This window comes from Eurypyga helias, unplaced genomic scaffold (genome assembly GCF_000690775.1).
Source record: "Eurypyga helias isolate BGI_N326 unplaced genomic scaffold, ASM69077v1 scaffold7211, whole genome shotgun sequence".
Classification (NCBI taxonomy): domain Eukaryota; kingdom Metazoa; phylum Chordata; class Aves; order Eurypygiformes; family Eurypygidae; genus Eurypyga; species Eurypyga helias.
This window is the reverse complement of record NW_010230138.1, coordinates 2,127-19,566: the sequence shown is the minus strand read 5'-3', so window position 1 is coordinate 19,566 and position 17,440 is coordinate 2,127. Positions and strand designations below refer to the sequence as shown.

General features: G+C 38.5%; 1 protein-coding gene across 3 annotated transcripts in view; it reads right to left on the bottom strand.

Annotated features, from left to right (window-relative positions):
- KLHL5 (kelch-like family member 5) overlaps positions 1 to 12,149 on the bottom strand; it is a 41,277-nt gene extending 29,128 nt beyond the window's left edge. The window contains exons 1-2 of one of the 3 annotated variants that reach the window (XM_010160633.1): positions 11,691 to 12,149; positions 1,219 to 1,401 (exon numbers count right to left, since the gene is read on the bottom strand). In XM_010160633.1, the coding sequence (XP_010158935.1) occupies positions 1,219 to 1,401; positions 11,691 to 12,067 (560 nt within the window). In that variant the 5' untranslated portion in view covers positions 12,068 to 12,149. Of the gene's footprint in view, positions 1 to 1,218; positions 1,405 to 11,690 lie in introns of all 3 variants that reach the window. The other 2 variants (XM_010160632.1, XM_010160634.1) reach the window with 2 other exon arrangements.
- Between the last annotated feature and the right edge of the window lie 5,291 nt (positions 12,150 to 17,440).

Here is a 17,440-nt window from a genome sequence, read left to right as displayed (position 1 = left end):
CGCTCTTTCCATAGGGACAATGCAGTTTTGCAACTAATTTAAACAAACGAAGACTAATTTTAAGCAACTCTGTAACCACAGGAAAAGCCAAATCATCTTGTCTCTCCAAAAAGGATTCATCATCATCCACAGCTACGTGGCTGTAAGTGTTTACAAAGGAATTCAGGTCAGGGTTTGGGTGGAGAACAGGACCACCCATTTTAGCAGTAAATGCAGCAAGATTTGCTTAAATCAACTTGGAAAAATCAAGGATAGTCTTGACTTTATGAAACTTCATTTTTAAACAACAAAGCCCCTGCTCCTCAAGTCAGTTCCCATCCCCACGCCATCATTCCCTCAGTGTCTCAGCATAACAGCGTGGATATCTCAATAAAAGCAGAGATCCAGCTTTTTAAGAAAAATACCAAACCCAAAACAGCAACCTCTTTCCACCTTTTTATTACTATTACAGTGTTAAGCTGTAGCTTCACAGTAGGGGTAGGAATGAGCAATGGCAAACAGGAATGTTTTAGGCTGCTATTTCTGTTGTAGACCTAATCTTTGGAAACCAGAGCTTAATTATACCAAAGCTCCTATTCAAACTATTAATACTGTGCATTAAGTACTGCAACGTGCTTTAGTTATTCTTACTTTTGTTTCACAATCTTCGGTATTTTCCTAGCTTTTAAGTGGCAAGCTATATCATCAGTTAATTACACAGATGACAGACAGGGTAATGTTTGACCTAATTTAGCCCTGGAACACTCACTGTCAGCGTTCAGTACTCCACTAACAAAGGACTCTTCTTAACTATGGGAGCAAAAAAACCTTTATGTGGACAGACTGTCCTTATTGCTAATTATGACTCAATTGTTAGTGCAAATGAAAAATTAAATCCAAGAAAATTTTTTTACGTCATGCTATGGTACAGAAACCACTACTATTTATAATATTCTGAGGGACTTCTGGGGGTTTTATTTTGTTATGCAATTATCTTGCAATATGCTTGAAGACAAAAAGTGGAAGGTGAAAACATGACAACTATTTTTGATGCTGCGTTGCATACAACAAGCAGAAATTAACTTTTAGTTTCCAAATAAATGTTAAAAGCATAAGGATGTTTACAGTATTCTAAATTGTTTAGGATGTTCTGACATTTTTTTAAACAAAACACAGGACATACTTGGAAGGTGCATTTGTAAATGAACATGAAGTTTCTTCAAATTATAATAAACTTACCTGTGAGCTGGAATTCTACGATCACCAGCGACTAACACAACGTCACACAGCTGTTTGTGTCTAAGATAATTCTCCATCTTTTTAAAAGTTTGTTCAGCGTGGTTGAGAGCCTGAAAAAATTCATCTGAGGTACAGGGCTCCATAGTTTGACAAGACGATAAGGTATGACTGCTGTTGGACGTTCTGCTGAAGACAATAACACAAGTCTTAGTTCACACAATATCAAGGTGCAGCGATTCTATCTGCAGATGATAAAAGTCCCATGTGATTTTAAAATTGATGTACATGATTTAGTTTTAATGTATATTCCCTTGTTATTTTATTTCTCTTCACATTCATACTTTCATCTCTCTTCCTCCAAACCTAACCTTGTGAAAAAGGTATGATCATTTAATGGTGTACTCTTCAACTAACAGGCACACAAACATCAGTCCAGTAATTATATGTACAGGGCTGTCAGACAGTTATGGTAAAACAGACATCTACCAAGACCCTGCAAACTGAAAAAAAAAAAAACCAATGGAAAGATGCAATAAGGAATCAACCCTCTCCCTGCCACACATGTTCAAGTCTTGCTTCACACTTAGCCTAAGGTGGCCAAAACAAAACTCAGCATACGTGGAGCGAGTAAGAGGGTTTGTGCATGCAGAGGAAAAAAAAAACCCATCAAGAAAACACATCAGTATACCACCACTCCTACTGCATGAAGCCTTATGTGTCTGAAATGAAATGTAGCACAGCCGAAGTCAACACCGGAGAAAAGCAAGGGTGTATGGGGAGAAAAATTATTCATAGGATCGCAGAATGGTTTGGGTTGGAAGGGACCTTAAAGACCATACAGTTCCAACCCCCCTGCCATGGGCAGGGACACCTTCCACCAGACCAGGTTGCTCACACCTGCCCATACACGGAGCAGCTTGGAAGACAAGAGGTACAGAGAAAACGTAAAAGGAATGCACGGGCCTAGGACATAAAGGAGATGAACCCTAATGACGTACACTGAGGGAAGCACCTTTTCTTGCTCACAGTTCTTTAAGTGACTACTATGTACTTTTCCACAGTGCAGGCAACTTAAAACACCCCAGAGCTACCACAGTATTTGGGAGGACATGGTTTCACAAGATCTGCATCCAGACTCCTGCTTTCACAAAGTTGTCATGAACTCATGCAGCATGCTTACGGTTAAATCCACCAAGAGACTTAGCTTCGTCCTTAGCCTAGGATATTCATTTCAAGACAGAGATCCTCAAAATCGAAGTCTAAATTTTCAGCACAAATGTTCTGTAAAGGCTTTTGATTTTGGGTTTTTCTTTTGGCATGTGCCCAGACAGCTAAAAAGGTCAAGTAATATGACACTTAATGCAAACCTAAATCTAGTAATGGATCAGAAATGAGATACCTGCCCACCTACTTCTCGTGGAGGAGAAGTGCTCTCTGAAGCTGTGGTTAGCCGTTTATTTAATCTGTGTCAACTTCTTCTCACCCCCCATGAATCACTTGTTCCGCTCCCCCACTGTCCCTCTGGAATGCTGAAACAAGCATTCTTTGTGGCCATTTTGGAAACTGAATCAAGAAACTCATATGTGAAAAATGTAACCACATAACCATAAAAAACATATTGGCAAAACTTGGTGGCATTCTCACAATGAATGAGCAAGAAAAAGTCAGGGAAAGCAACTCAAACCAGCAACCCTGCAAAAGAAACAGAAGTGGAGGGTGCTGGTCAACATCAAAATGCTTATGAAATTCTTGTTTCCAATCAATATTTATCACATCCTTAATTGTGTGGATATAGATTGGGGATTTTTTGGTTGAACCATGTTTTAACCCAGATTTCTCAAATTATCCCTCATTAATAATGATTATAAAAAAAAAATATGTACCAGGGATTTGATTTACGTGACAACCTCACAAAGAGTTGTGCAGCTAGAACTAAAGACGCAACAAACTAGTATGGAGTAGGAAAAAACTTCCTAAGCCAGCACTTTGCCGGATCACACCCTCAGCCGAGCTACTGCCAGCCCCAAGAGTGCACACGTGTACATCTGGCACAGAACTCGGTGGCAGTCACCACTCTTGTCCAGTATAGAAAAATAACTGCAGTGGTGCCTGTTTTATACTACCCAGGATAAAGCACTTATCCAGGACACAGCAGAGCCAAGATTAGTTCTTCCCCTCGCCTGAAGGGGTTCAGCCCTAGGCCTGTCCTCTAGCCAGTAACTTACAAACCATTTTCCATAAGGAAGGAAAAGGAGAAGGAAAGAAAGATTAAACTCCAGTGGTCCATAAAAAATACATGAAAGAGAGTCTAATAGATGAGGTGCTTCCAAGAAGGAAAGAGAGCGCTTCAAGGTCTATTTATGCATACTACCCAATGACTGGTTATGAAATTTCAAATCTCCCTCCTTCCCCAAACTGTTTTACTAATCTGTTTCCCAGTTCAGTTTGCCACAGCCATGACAGCCTGGGAGAATACTCAAGCAAGGAAAGAACAGGGGAAGGGAAGCACCTGCTTTTCTCTTTCCCATCAGTAGCAATGAAACGCCTTCCAAAATTCCTGTCCTACATCCCTTCTGCCTAGAGAGAGGAAAGCTGGGCATCCAACACTGACCTGTGAATCCTGTGCTGGCAAACACCCAGCAGCTCTGAGCATTGAGGTGGTTTTGCTCCTTTTGGATTTTGCTTGCAACTCAGATTTGTCTTTGAGTATGAATTTCCCCTCTCATAGGCTAGAGGCATTGCACATACTACTAAAAAAAATACATTAAAAAGACTGAGGCTTTTAGCACACGAGATAAGTGTCTCAAAGAACCCTGTCTGCATGTTCCTTTAAGATTTAAGGTAGTATTTTTATCACATTAAATGGAAATATTATTATGAGTATCTTAGAGCACTAGTCGGTAAGGTTTCCTTTTTGTATTCTTAAAATTCACACTTTTCATGGTCTTTCTTTCCTTCCCCTATTTATGACAAAAAAGATCCTATTTAGCACTGACCAATTTTTATTAAGTACAGTACAATTTCAGGTTGATTACAAAAATATAGGTTACTCTAAAGGCAAGGTCTTTCCCATGCTGGCTACACATTTTACTACCCCGTGACACACACTCACATACGAAAGATGCCAGCTTTCTTCAACTTCTCCCTCCGATACGGAATTTATGTATGAGTATGCCTTTTGAAATCAAAATTATGCATAAGTCATGCTGTGAAACCATTAATTTTTAAAGGATTTTACTTCTTGAAGTAGAATGTTCAGAATAAGGAGCTGTTTGGAATAAACAGTACATTGCAAAGCAATGAAGCAATTAACTGGGCTAGTAAAGCAGTGATAAACGAGTTTCAAAAGTAAAAGCATATATGATGACAACGGCTGGAGAGCTGAATTCACACCTCTCCTTCTGCTGTTGTTTCAGACTCCATTGTTGTAGCTGTGCAAAGCCACATCACAGTTTTCAACATAAAACCAAACCAAACTGTAACATATACAAGCCTTCTTTCCTCCCATTTCTACGAAACTCTCTCTCTAAAGAGAGGCATCAGCTTTTCAGATTTTATGGGGGAGAAGCACAATCTGGTCCTATTAACAGGATTTGTTATTTTAATTATTTTAAAGCATTGAGATTCCTCTTACAGTAGGATGTACAATGCTTATTTTATAGCAGTCACACATATTAACTAACAACCTATGAATTCCAGTAAGTATGAACGTTGGCTATAACAAAGGTTGCAAAACTTTTTTCAGGCATTTTATTTTATCTATTTTAGGATAAAATAAAGGATTTAGGAAGGCATCTTACAGGTTAAATGTGTCCATGCCTGTCTCTGAAATAAAGGCAAAGCCATAAAGACTTCATTATGGATAAGAAAAAAAATCAAGTACACATTTCAAACTATTCATTTTGGAACACAGACAGAGGAACAAATATAAAGTTTAAATGGATTTTATTTTTTTTTCTGAAAAATTGTGTTAAATTGTCTCTGAAAACTACGCATAAATTCACTCATTTAAAACTGCTCTGTTGTCACGATAAGTTCACTAAAGTTAGCTGTAACCTCATCTGTACTTCTAGAAAAGGTCAACCTCTCCACAAGATACTATGGCACCCTCTAAATCTGTAAAAAATGTAGTTTTACTGCAAGGTAAGAGTGATACCAGTCAAGGGTATATAGTACAGATGCTGACCACCTAGTCTCTTCTAACCTTTTGCAGAAAGTAACAGCTTATTTCCTTGCATTAAAAAGTCACATTTCTTTTGACAGAAGCAACCCATTGAAGTGCAGCTGGTTACTAGAGCCTTGACTGGACAAAGCAGTCAGGCAGCAATACAACGGGATTTCTATCTGCACAACCCTGATGGAGAAAATACCCCAAACATACCGCGACTACGTCCACTGCTTCGCAGAGTCCACAAATGAAGTCTGGTTTTCAAGAGACTGCTGTGCTCTCTCTCTCTCCCCTTTTCCCACTCCATCCACCACCACAAGCTCTTCTCCTTTCCCCTCGATTCCTCAAGGCATTGCCTCGCTAGGCAAGAGACAGCAAACAACGTGACGAACGGGAGGCTGCGCAGCGCGGCCAGCTTTGCAGCAGATGAATTCTGCCTTTTTCAGTGAAGGCAATAAGCTGAGTTTCTCTCCATTAACCAGCTGTCATTTGCGAGGGGTGACGTTATCTTTGCGACTTCTGCCCATTTTCGCATTGAGATGAAAACGGCCCAGGGGTTTTAAGGCTTCCAGGGAAACAGCAGAGGTGATGCAGAACACAACTGCGTAAACTTGGTCCCTTTAGCAAACCAAACCAAACCAAACCACACGCTCTATCTGCGCTACCCCAATCTGCAGGCAGCACTATACACCAGCCCGAACGGCTGCCATAGCTACAGTGCAAACTGGGAACCGGAGCAAGAGTAACCTGTGCACAGAATTGGATGAAATTCTGGTTTACATACATTTCTCTAACACAAGCTTATAAAACACACACTTAAAACTGCAGAAATGGGGAAAAATTCCCCTTTTTCTCCTCACTGCTATGTTTCCAGTGAACACCACTCTGTTTCTCAGAAAAGGAAGTAACTGACAGAAACATTTTAAATCTGAATTTATGCATAAAAAGTGCCCTTTATAAATTACATGTAAATAGACAGAAAATCAACAAACCAATATAGACATGTCAGTGTATACAGACACTGAAAAAGTATGTATCATGACATTTCAAAAAGAAAAGAAGCAAAAATATATGTTTTCACACCTCAAAAAGGTTCAAATTAATAAAATAGGTTTACAGATAAGTGGTGAAAATTATCAAGTATGTGCAGGAAAATGGGTGCGACTGCCTTGTGTTTAGAGAAGACAATAAAAGGAAGACAAATAACGCATAGCACTTCTGTAAGTTACATGCTCCTATTTACATTCTTGTAAGGCAAACCCAGGAATAACATCAAAAGACAATGTTTGACTGATCAAAGCAGAACTCTGCAATCATAAATGAATTTCAGGACATCTTTAGGCTAGAGTAGTCAATTGTTTAGGTCACGCACATTAGAGAAGATAGGGTATGTCGCCCCTTGGAGAAGTTAGGATACACATTAAGATACACCTTTTGCATTTTAAAATAAATCTTAACTTTGCAATGTTCTTGCTGCTTTCGGATGGCTTCCTGCATTGCAGTTTTTTACATACAATGTTTCAAAACAGTTTTAGTATTTTTTCAGCAATTTTGTTGTTTACACTGCTGTCTACAAGCTAGCTGACATTTCATACCAGGAGCAGAACACAACTTACTAAAACAATAATATGTCTGCTTCCGTGATTTTATGTTATACTTTTTAAGGAGTAAATTACTTCCTTCTTCCAAGGTAGAAGGACAAGAACCTCAGCTGCAGAGAATGGAGTTTGTTGAAGAATGCTGAAAGGATACTTGGAAAAAACAATGGTAAAAGGACACTCTTCCAAGGGCTGGGAAGAGCATAAGTAAAAGGAGGAAGCCATAGATGTTAACAACAAAGACTGCTACAAATCCATAGCAGAAAAGACAATTCAAAGAGATCAAAAGTGACTCTGGAGAGACTGAAGAGCACAGTAAGGCTGTACGTGCATGTGAACTTGAGGGCTAGTGATTTACTCTGTGCTAGAGAATAGAATTACAGCAAGAGCCAGAACTACAATCTTGCAATCAAAAGGCACAAGTTCAAGCAAACACAGACACATCTGCCTTAACTTTAATCTAACTGAGTAACAACAGACTTAAGAAGCTGGAGCAGAGACTCCAATGTTACCTATGGTAGCCCAACAAAGACATGTATACGCAGCCTGCTAAGCCAATAGTGCTGCATCTTTACTTGTTTCTAATTTTGGTAAGAAATAAGGTAGGCATGTTTCATTGCAGCTAGACCTTTGACTACAGAATACAACATGATTATAGCATGTGTCTCCTGTTGTATTTTTAAGAGATGTCTTGGATTTAGTGCAGTGGATTCATATACCCACACAAATGTCACTGGTAACATGCATTCTGTCTGGAAAACAATTACTTATACATCTCTTGATACATCTACATTGCAGGGTGATGGAGAAGTGCAGCAGTACAAAAACATACCTGATGAAGGTCTAACGTAGTCAAAGCATGTGACAACCACTGCAAAAATACGACTGTCTTGCATGAAAGCCCATTCCATCCAAATAAATAGCTGGAATCCCCCGTGGCTTTGCCAAGTCCCTGCTTGAAGCCTCATGTTACCTTATCTTCATGAAAACATCTACTATTCCAGCTTCCTAGAGTAAAGCTGCCCTATATATGCTATGTGATTGTGCTGCACTAACTCTTTTCAAATGTGCACAGATGTAACCCAAGCGAAGATGTAATAGGCACAGAGGAAAATTAAAGAATTTTAGCAGTAGAATGGAAGAAATCAGAAGACTACAGATTATCGCCTGTAAAACAACTTGTCTTTCAATAACAAAATTCCTTATTTTTGTGTAATTGATGCATATATCTAGCAAAAAAATTTGCTCTTTTTATAGTTTTTCAGTTAATTTCAAGCATCACACTACTATCATGCCACACCTAGGGAATCTATCAACTGTCCCCATTTGACAGCTTGCATGATGTTGTGATAGGAGACATACTGAAATACACAGCACGACTGGGGGTCCTAAGGAACTTACAGCCCCAGAGGTCATTAAGACTGAGGTGAAAGAAAAGACATATCAGAGTTTTAGTAGACAGAAAACTGTTGGGGGGCTGGTTGGGCTGTGGCATGGGGAGACTTAGACTAGAAGTGACAACCTACTAACACCATGAGTGTTCATACAGAGCAATAGTGCAGAGTCGCTACCACCTGGTACATTCAGACCTTGTCTTAAAATCAATTACAGACATCTTACTAAACTGTTTTAGGTTAGGACACAACTGATGAATTCTGAAATATTGCTTGTATTTAATGTTCAAATATAAATATACATTTTGTAATTTGAGTATGTTTTCTTACTTAAATCTTCAGTAGTGTAATTCCAATATTTTAATGCATGCCTGGGTGAAACGAATCACACTAGGTATGCTCTAGGTATTTTTAGCTTGATATCTGCTGTGCCTTCAAGGTCTGTGGACTGCTGCTAAGGCACCCACAAAAAGTTAAGATAAACAAATCTATTGCTAATAGGCTTAAATTTGCTATTCAAGAGTCTGCACAGCTGTCGGAAAATTTTTAAAAGTGTACAATCCAAAATGATGACCATTGCCCCAGGAATGTAGGAGAGTTAACAAACAGCAGCAACAGTGGAAATCTAGGAGACAAAAACCAGAATTCAAACCTCACTGGCCCAGTAAACAATCTTTCAAGCTAATGCTGGTTAAACACACCACGTAGGAGTATGATGTGAACAGCATTATAGCCGACTAGCTCCGATCCCAGCATCCGGATGATCTGCTTGCATCTCAGATACCACCTCTGTCAAAGATCTGGTACTGAACTTGGAATGTGCTTATCCCTTATGCCACCAAGCTCTATACTTAATAATAAATGAACTCTACAGCGGCTCTCCTCTACATTAATTACATACTGATTTAAAGCTTTCATAATGACCTGATCTGAATGTTTTTCTACCTGTGCTACAAGGAGGAGGATGATTAATCCACACAAAGCAGTACAGCTGCTTCTGTTACTTCATGGGTTTAGGGCTTTTCACTGGGCAGTAAGTTAGATAGGAGTGAAGTAAAGTTAACTCCATAGCATCTATAAGAAGTTAAAAAAAACCCAAATGTTTTGTTCACACATAGTTTGAAAAAAAAAAAAAAACGTTTGAAAACACTACATAAAGTGTTGGTTTGGTGTTTTTTCTCAAGTCAGTAGATAAGAAGCTGTATTTTAGACTAATAAACCCCCCCATTTAATTAAATTCTTAACATCAGAAAACATCCAGCTGTTAGGCAGACTAATGTAGTCTGCCCAACAACTTACACATTTTTAACAAAGGGAGTGAACACAACATGGTTTAAGTAATCTCCGCACGACACCAGCGATACAGATAACAATACAAAGCAAGGTCTTACATTACCATTACATATTAAATTGTACCAACACTGAACTCGAAATTTATCTAAAATATTTTCTTTGAAGCATTAAAGGAAAACACTACCAAGACTTGCAAGGCAGTAAAAGAATTACAAATAACTCTAGATGCTATAGATGATAAAGCACATAATTAAAAAGATACTTCAAGTATACTAAGTTCAAATCCTGCGTGCATTTCCTGTAGTATAGAACTCAGCCTGCAAAAGCAAACAAAAACAAGCCCCAGGGAAAAAAAAAAAACCACCCAAACAACTAAAACCCTAACACCACACCAAAACCCCAATGCCATATAGACTTCACACACCCCCTAAGTACACATCGGCAGTTCTCCCAATTCTACAGAAAAACAAATTCGTTTTGTCGTATGCAAATTATTCTCCTACAATTAAGAACAAATTTGTAGTAATTTCAATCTACGCATTTATCTCTTAAAATTACATGCTTTTGCTACGCTGATTGCCTTGCTATGGTGAGAATATCGTGTTTGGGGTATTGCTACACATAAAAATTTCACATCACAAACAGATGCTGCAGAAATGGAAGGTGATGTTACACCTATATCATACATTATCTAGCAACACAGCTATTTAAACATTCATACCTGAATATCACTTAAAACAGGCCCTCTTCAGAGATATGTTATGTACAGCTATATAGGTGCTGCAGCACGGTAAGACTGCTGTTATGATGCATCAGCATACAGGACTTCCGTTCCTTGTGATTCTACTAATTTTGCCATTCAGTGATAAAAGCAAATACGCTATGTTCACTCCTTAGCATTTTTACCCTCCCTTCTCTCCTTGAATCTTTAAAGGTTATATAAACCATAAATAGTTAGTGTTTGTTTTGTGGACTACTTTGTCCTTGCACTAAATGAATTCTTCTCCGAGGGAAAGCAAAACACTACAACTGCTCTAACCAGACTGATCTGTCCTCAATATGCTTTATTAAACAGTGTACCTTTTAAAATAGCTATACTTTCTGAAATGCTGTATCATTGCAAAGTTCTCTTAATTTTATGTTTGCTTTGTCGCTCTTTACTTGAAACCGTAAGCCAAATACTATGCACTACATGCGCTGTAAAACAGGAAAAACACTTTTAGTCAAGAATGGCTGACTTATGCAGTAAAAGTAAATAAAAAAATTAAACTTATACTTTACAAGAAAGATTATTAACTTGCCTAATTTACAACAACTGGTAAACACCTTTCATTTAAGAACAAATTTTACAGTTTCATCTTTAGTTACGATAAGTAAGTGAACACCAAGACTTCTTTATAGATACAGTAAAACCATTTTTTCTTTTTAAGCTAGATGCACAGTTTAAGACACCTGGACAGATAATCGCACTCAATTCAAAGCCCAGATTGGTTAGCTTTCAATAGATGAAATATTTTTGCATATGCACAAGAAAAATCTGTTTTATTGTCTAAATACTTTTTACAGTTTCATCTCCCTCATCCATAGAAACATGCCGAAACACCCGGTAGGAGTCACAAGAATATTACATTTTCATAGTTTTCTCCTAAGTGGCATGGGACTAATTCTCAGGTAACTAAACAGAGTCACTTCAAAATAATTTAGAAAGCATCCTGCAACATTACCACGTAATGGCCAGTACCTTGTTCGTAACAGCATGTAGCTGGTATAGTACTGAAAACACACGTGAGTGCACCCACGTTTGGGCTTTATTTATCCACACTGACTAAAGCTGCCTTTTAAAAAGGCCCCAGTAAACACACAGAACCCCGTTTATAAATAAATTTCCGTTTGTGATGCGCAGCAGCTGCTGGGTTTCTGAAGCATTTTACGCTACAATACAGGCTAGCCTATATAGGCACGCTATCTGCAAACATGACATGAAAGCACACGTCTCACAACAGGAAAGTAATAATTAACCTGCACGAACTGCTGTCCGATTCATTTTCTTCTTCGCTTGCTCTATCATCTGTTTCTTGTCTGCCAAGCCAACGCGCACCTCCGCAGTCTTCTGCTGAGAATTCCAGGGTAGGGATTTCCGAGGTGGATGCCATTGGCCAAGGAGGTGAATTCTGGAAATCCTGTTGGCTGGCCCTCCTGTAACCAACTGAGGTTAAAGGTAGGTTGCCTGAATCTAAAAACTTTGTGCCGCCGGTTGGTACATTTTGCCCTCCGTTCCAGAAATCTCCCTGGGGGTTCTCAACTGCGGAGTTAGGGGCTGACGCCTGATGACCAAACCACCTCCATCTGATTTTTAAAATCTGCTTCACGTCAAACTCTTTACGAGAACCAGACATCCTTAGTGAAAGCCAGTGATCGTCTAGGCAACAGGGTAAGAAGCAGCACACATAAAAGAAGATTTGTGCACCCAACCAAGACAAGAGAAACACATGCTCTGCCTGTCTGTGGCAAGCAGATTTTCTACAGGAGGAGGGGAGAAAGCAGTGCATTCACGTAAAAAGAGCTTCTTTAACGATATGTCATTTGAATATAAACAAAAGGCAATAGACGGTGAAAAACCCTGGGATAAAAAGAGGAGGTGAAACAATCACCTCGATCAGGAAAAATGCTAATCGCTTTACCCTAAAAGCTCCAAGGCTGTTTCTGTTGCTCTCCTCTGACCATTAGCTTTCAAAAAACACCAAACAGTATTCATTAAAGCCCTTTCAAGAGCTGAATACCACCCCCTTTTCTCAAACCACAAATCACAGGGAAGTAATTCCTATACTGCATCTTAGAATCTCTGCTTCTTATTCTATTAACTCTTGCGGCTACAGAGGGGAAAAACCCACAAAAAGCAAATTAAATTCTTCCTGCACTGCTAAAGAATAAATCTACAGAAAAGACGCAAAACCAAACCAAAAATAACTGATTATGCTGGGGAGAAACTGAACTGTAAATAATTCTTTTTCCCATTACAGGACATGCACTAACTTAAAAAGGACAAGAACAGCCTGGAAGGCTCAGGGGACTAGTACTGGGTTATAGAGCCTTTCATCTTGATGTGCTTTGATTCAAATCTAGGTCTGCAGTAACTGAGAATTTATATCTGAAACGAGCTAATGGCTTCCATTCACTTACACACCACTAAAAGCAAAAGCAAGGAAAAGCTAAGGGGTCCCTCTCCAAGAAGGCAGGAACACCTCCTGCAAAACAGACAATAAATTACGACTTCTCCAAAGGCTTCCTTCTAATCATACACAATCAGCTGTTCCAGATCAGGTTAAAGGTACCGTGATAGAACAGTGAAAAAGAGAGACGCATACTTTTGAGACAGAATTCCCTCCAGATAGGTGATTTCTGTAATGTATTAAAATAGCCAGCAAAAGTTTTTACTTGAAAGAAGAGGAGGAGAAAGCCAAAAGGACAAAACACACAATGACCAATGTACATTTCCTATGAAAACCAGCCTGCTTCCTCCGTGACATATGGAGCTAGTTAGGTACAAAATGCTGAGCCTCATTCCAGTCCCATGCAAACAGTCATAGCAATTTTAGAACAACAAAGAGGCACTGGATGTTATCAATCCTTGATAAACAGATCTACGTTTTCCATCTTCACAGTTCGGCTAGGCTGTTCAACTCTCCAGGACACATATGCAACCCATTTCTGAGAAGTGCTGCTTGTCTACCTACAGTTTTCATCAAAAGTTAAAGTCACCCTCTCAGATGAACATTATGAGCTACAGGATCTGTGACCTTGTCATTGGGATACCTGCAGTGTTCTTTAAAACAGGTTATATACAGAGTCCATACGAAAAATTAAACAGTGCCCAATTTTACCCACCCAAGACCCAAATGCTTCCTTTCATCCCCAAGGCCAAGAGTAAACCATGTTATTTTCTTGGGAACCACAATGCCGAAAGGCCTAGTTTTAATGTGGAAAGCACACCCATCATTGCTCAGAACACAGTTCTTTATGAAACTGTTACTCACAAATGCTCGCAAAGCTCATTTCTATAGAAACAACATTCCAGCTGTTCTCTACCGAGAGATGCTGCGTTTCAGTGTGTACGTTGCTGGCATCCTGGCCTCCAAGAAGCTACATACTAAGACCTTTCCAGCATGTCCAGAAAACAGTTTAAGATACTTGGAATGTGAGATGATTAAGCAGGTAAATTTACAAAGTTGTTACCATCTTTGCTGGGGATTCATTTAAACACAGGCAAACAGGGAAATATTTAAGAAGGATAATGATTTAATATATCAGCGTAAAAGTTGTACAGATGTTTAACCAAAATGATACAACATGCAGACCCTATTTCCTCATCTTGTACGCACACAGCTAGCTGTTAGGAGCTTAACGGCAGCGTTCAAACACCATCATCTGTGTAACTGCAAATTGGGTGAAACTACAGCACCGCTTAAGCGGTAACAACGAAACGGCATCTTTTTCTTTACCCTCTCCTTACATTTTGTGTTGGTGTCACGTGTTCATCAAGGGCGGAGAAGCAGGACAAGCAACTGGTGTATTTGTTAACATTCATCACAGCAGTAGTATCTTCATTGCCCATTTAACTATGAAAATTAAGTTTTACATACCTTTATTTCTGCTGGTATGGTAAACCCGTTATACATAAGGCCTGACCTGGATTCTCTTTCTTGTGTAACAGACTTACTTAAAATTCAAACTGTCCCAGTACAGGTCTATTAAGACAATGGCAGATTTGCCGATTCTAGTGCTTTTTCAGCACTTTCTCAGGACTTACTGGGAAATACAGTCTAATTACTGCTTTTCTTCAGCTGTGAAGCTATGGGCTCAACAGAGATTAAAAACCAAAATGTGCTGAGGTTTTAAGAGACTAAAATGCAGAACTCCATTTTCTTTAATTTTTCTAGATGATACAAACTCTCACTCTTCCATACACTCTCCCAAATTACAGTTCTAAACCAGACTGCATAAATACCTAAAATACTTCTGTTTCAGATAACTTAGATGTTATTTGTAATACAAACTTGTTAAGTACAGTGACAATTAATCCTTTAGTTTAAATTGACGACATTGCTCGGAAATAACAGGGGGCCTCTTCTTGTTCTGGACAATCTTTACTACTATGAATAATGTAATAGCTTTTACCAAGTCCCCTGCTGGGAGTTAACAGACTTTTGAGGAGATCTCAAATGATGAACTCTTAGACTTTCACTTACTGGGACCACCTGAACCTCATCTTTGACATTTCATTCGGTGATTGGTGCTCACAAATTCAATGGCCTCCCACTACATGTCTTTCTAAGAGGTGAGTGAAAGGAGGTGAGCGAGTGGCTGTGTGGTGCTTGGTTGCTTATGGGGGCTAAACCACAAGAACACCCTAACACATGTCTGAGAAACCTCCTAAAAAGGTAAGCTGAGCAGTGCCATCTGAGTCAAACGCAGTAAACACAGGCTTGGCAAGGTTTTTTCATTTATTAACGCAAAAGTTTTCGTTTAAGGAAAATACAAGACTGCTTACACTCGTTTTTTCTGTCCTTTGTCACTGCTGCAGCTGAATAACCATTTTTTGTTTTGTGGTGAATCATAACAGGATTTTAAATACAGGTACAGTGTCCTACTTGGGAACATGATTCTGTTCACATTTCCAGGTTGTGTAATCTTACTGTGAAGACAATTTTGAGAGCTCCGATTCCAACTGACTGGATTGATAAGCCTAAGAGTGGAGCATCTGAGCATTTAAGTACATAACTTCTCGCACATAAACAGCTCCAAATAATAAATTCCTGCAGTTAGCAGTGGGGGACATTTCCCAGATTCTGCCTTGTGAATAAACCAAAAACATTTAAATGCAAACTGTATGCTAAAACTGCAATTGTGTAAATAGGTAACACCAAGAACATAGCATGACAGCTTTATAAATTGCTCTTTTCAAGATCTTCAAAACAGTTTATCTCCACAGATATTCTTTGATTCTTTGACATTATCTATGTTTATTTATACAAGTGTTAAAGGGAGATTGCAATCCCACGTAACTAGTTAAAATACAGACAACATTTTTTACTCCTAAGACACTTCTGCATATTTTGAGGAAGATACACTCTAAATGTTAAGTACATCACTGGGAAATATGAAAAAATATTATTTAAATAATCAGGTCTAAGTGCTTTTATTCATTATGGCTTTTCCTTTTTCACTAGGAAGTCAGTTAGATTTTTCAATAGTTTTTTTAAATTCTGTGTTTATGGAATATGCTTTCAAGGCACTTAAGATTGGAATCTCAACAGCACTTTTCATAGTAAGATTTGTCCTGTTACCATTTTTCAAGTTTTGGCTTCAAAAAACTATCACCACTCAACTTCAGAGCAACTCAGATACCTTGAAAATATTGTATTTAGTCTGTCAAATGGATTTAAAATCATCCATTTTTTAATTGAAGATCTAGGAGCATAAAGGCTCAGCTAGTCCTTAGAAGATATTAATGATCCTTTTAAGTGCCAATTAAGAATGAAAATGTCAAAATAATTAAAGTCTTTGTTTTGACTGCAAAAATTGTTTCTCTTGAAAAAATATTGTTTAACAAAAGCATTAAATATAGAAAGATATATTTTAGACATAACCAGACTCATTAAGATGTGATCAAGTAGTATATTATTGTTAATGTTTAACAATACTAGATATGTATTCTAAAGCACAGGAAAGGTTCACTGACTGTAAGATGTTAATCAGTTAATCAAATGCATACTTACAGCATTAAAAGGCATTCAAAATTTAATACACTTCAAATAGGGATTTTTAAACTTTAAAATATTAATTTGAAGCATTAAAATAACTGTTCAAAGAAAACTGTTCAAAGACAACCCCCAAACTGCAATTCTTACACCTATGATTATATTAAAAGAAATATTAAATGCTTACTTTCTTTTTTCATCCCTATTCCTGTGTTCCAGCCCCAAAATTACACAAATAGCTCAAAGACTTGAGGAAGACAGCTACGTTCCTGCTCTGCAATTCATTAAAACAATAATCACTTCCTATCGCAAGGTTTTTTATATGTGAAAACAATTCTGGTTCATGGTTATGTTGTCACTTAGAGCAGCAACAGCACAGCTCATCCAGAAGAGGAAAACACCCTACAGGTACTGACTGTATGCACTTAAATTCATTGTCCAGACTGGCAGAGATGAGCTGCAGCCAAATTACTGGCATTACATCGCAACTTTCCGCCACTTTGCACTGCACATTTCCCTTGAGAGGTGCAAGCCATATGTTTGGAAACACTGACTTTAGAGCACTCAGCTTAACAGTAGCATGAAAAGTCCTGTACAGAGCAACAGCCTGGTTTGTTGTTTATTTTATTCAGATAAGGGCAGGGTGAGAAAGATTTCTGTAATAGAAGACTGTGGCTTTGAGCAACCTGGTTTAGTGCAAGGTGTCCCTGCCATGGCAGGGGGGTTGGAACTAGATGGTCTTTAAGGTCCCTTCCAACCCAAACCATTCTATGATTCTATGACTTGTAGTCAGATCCTCGATTTTTTTAGCTCAAGAATTATTCTGGTTCACACAGAACAACAGTTGCGATCCAAGACATTAACATTTCTTTAACACTAAAAGATGGATTTCTGTCTATCCAGGTAATAATACCCAAGCATCATCAGGAACTTCACCATCTACAAGTAAAACTGTAGCACAGAGCTATTCCTGAGCAAACAGCAGTCAGTCCCCTGAAGCTTATTCACCCT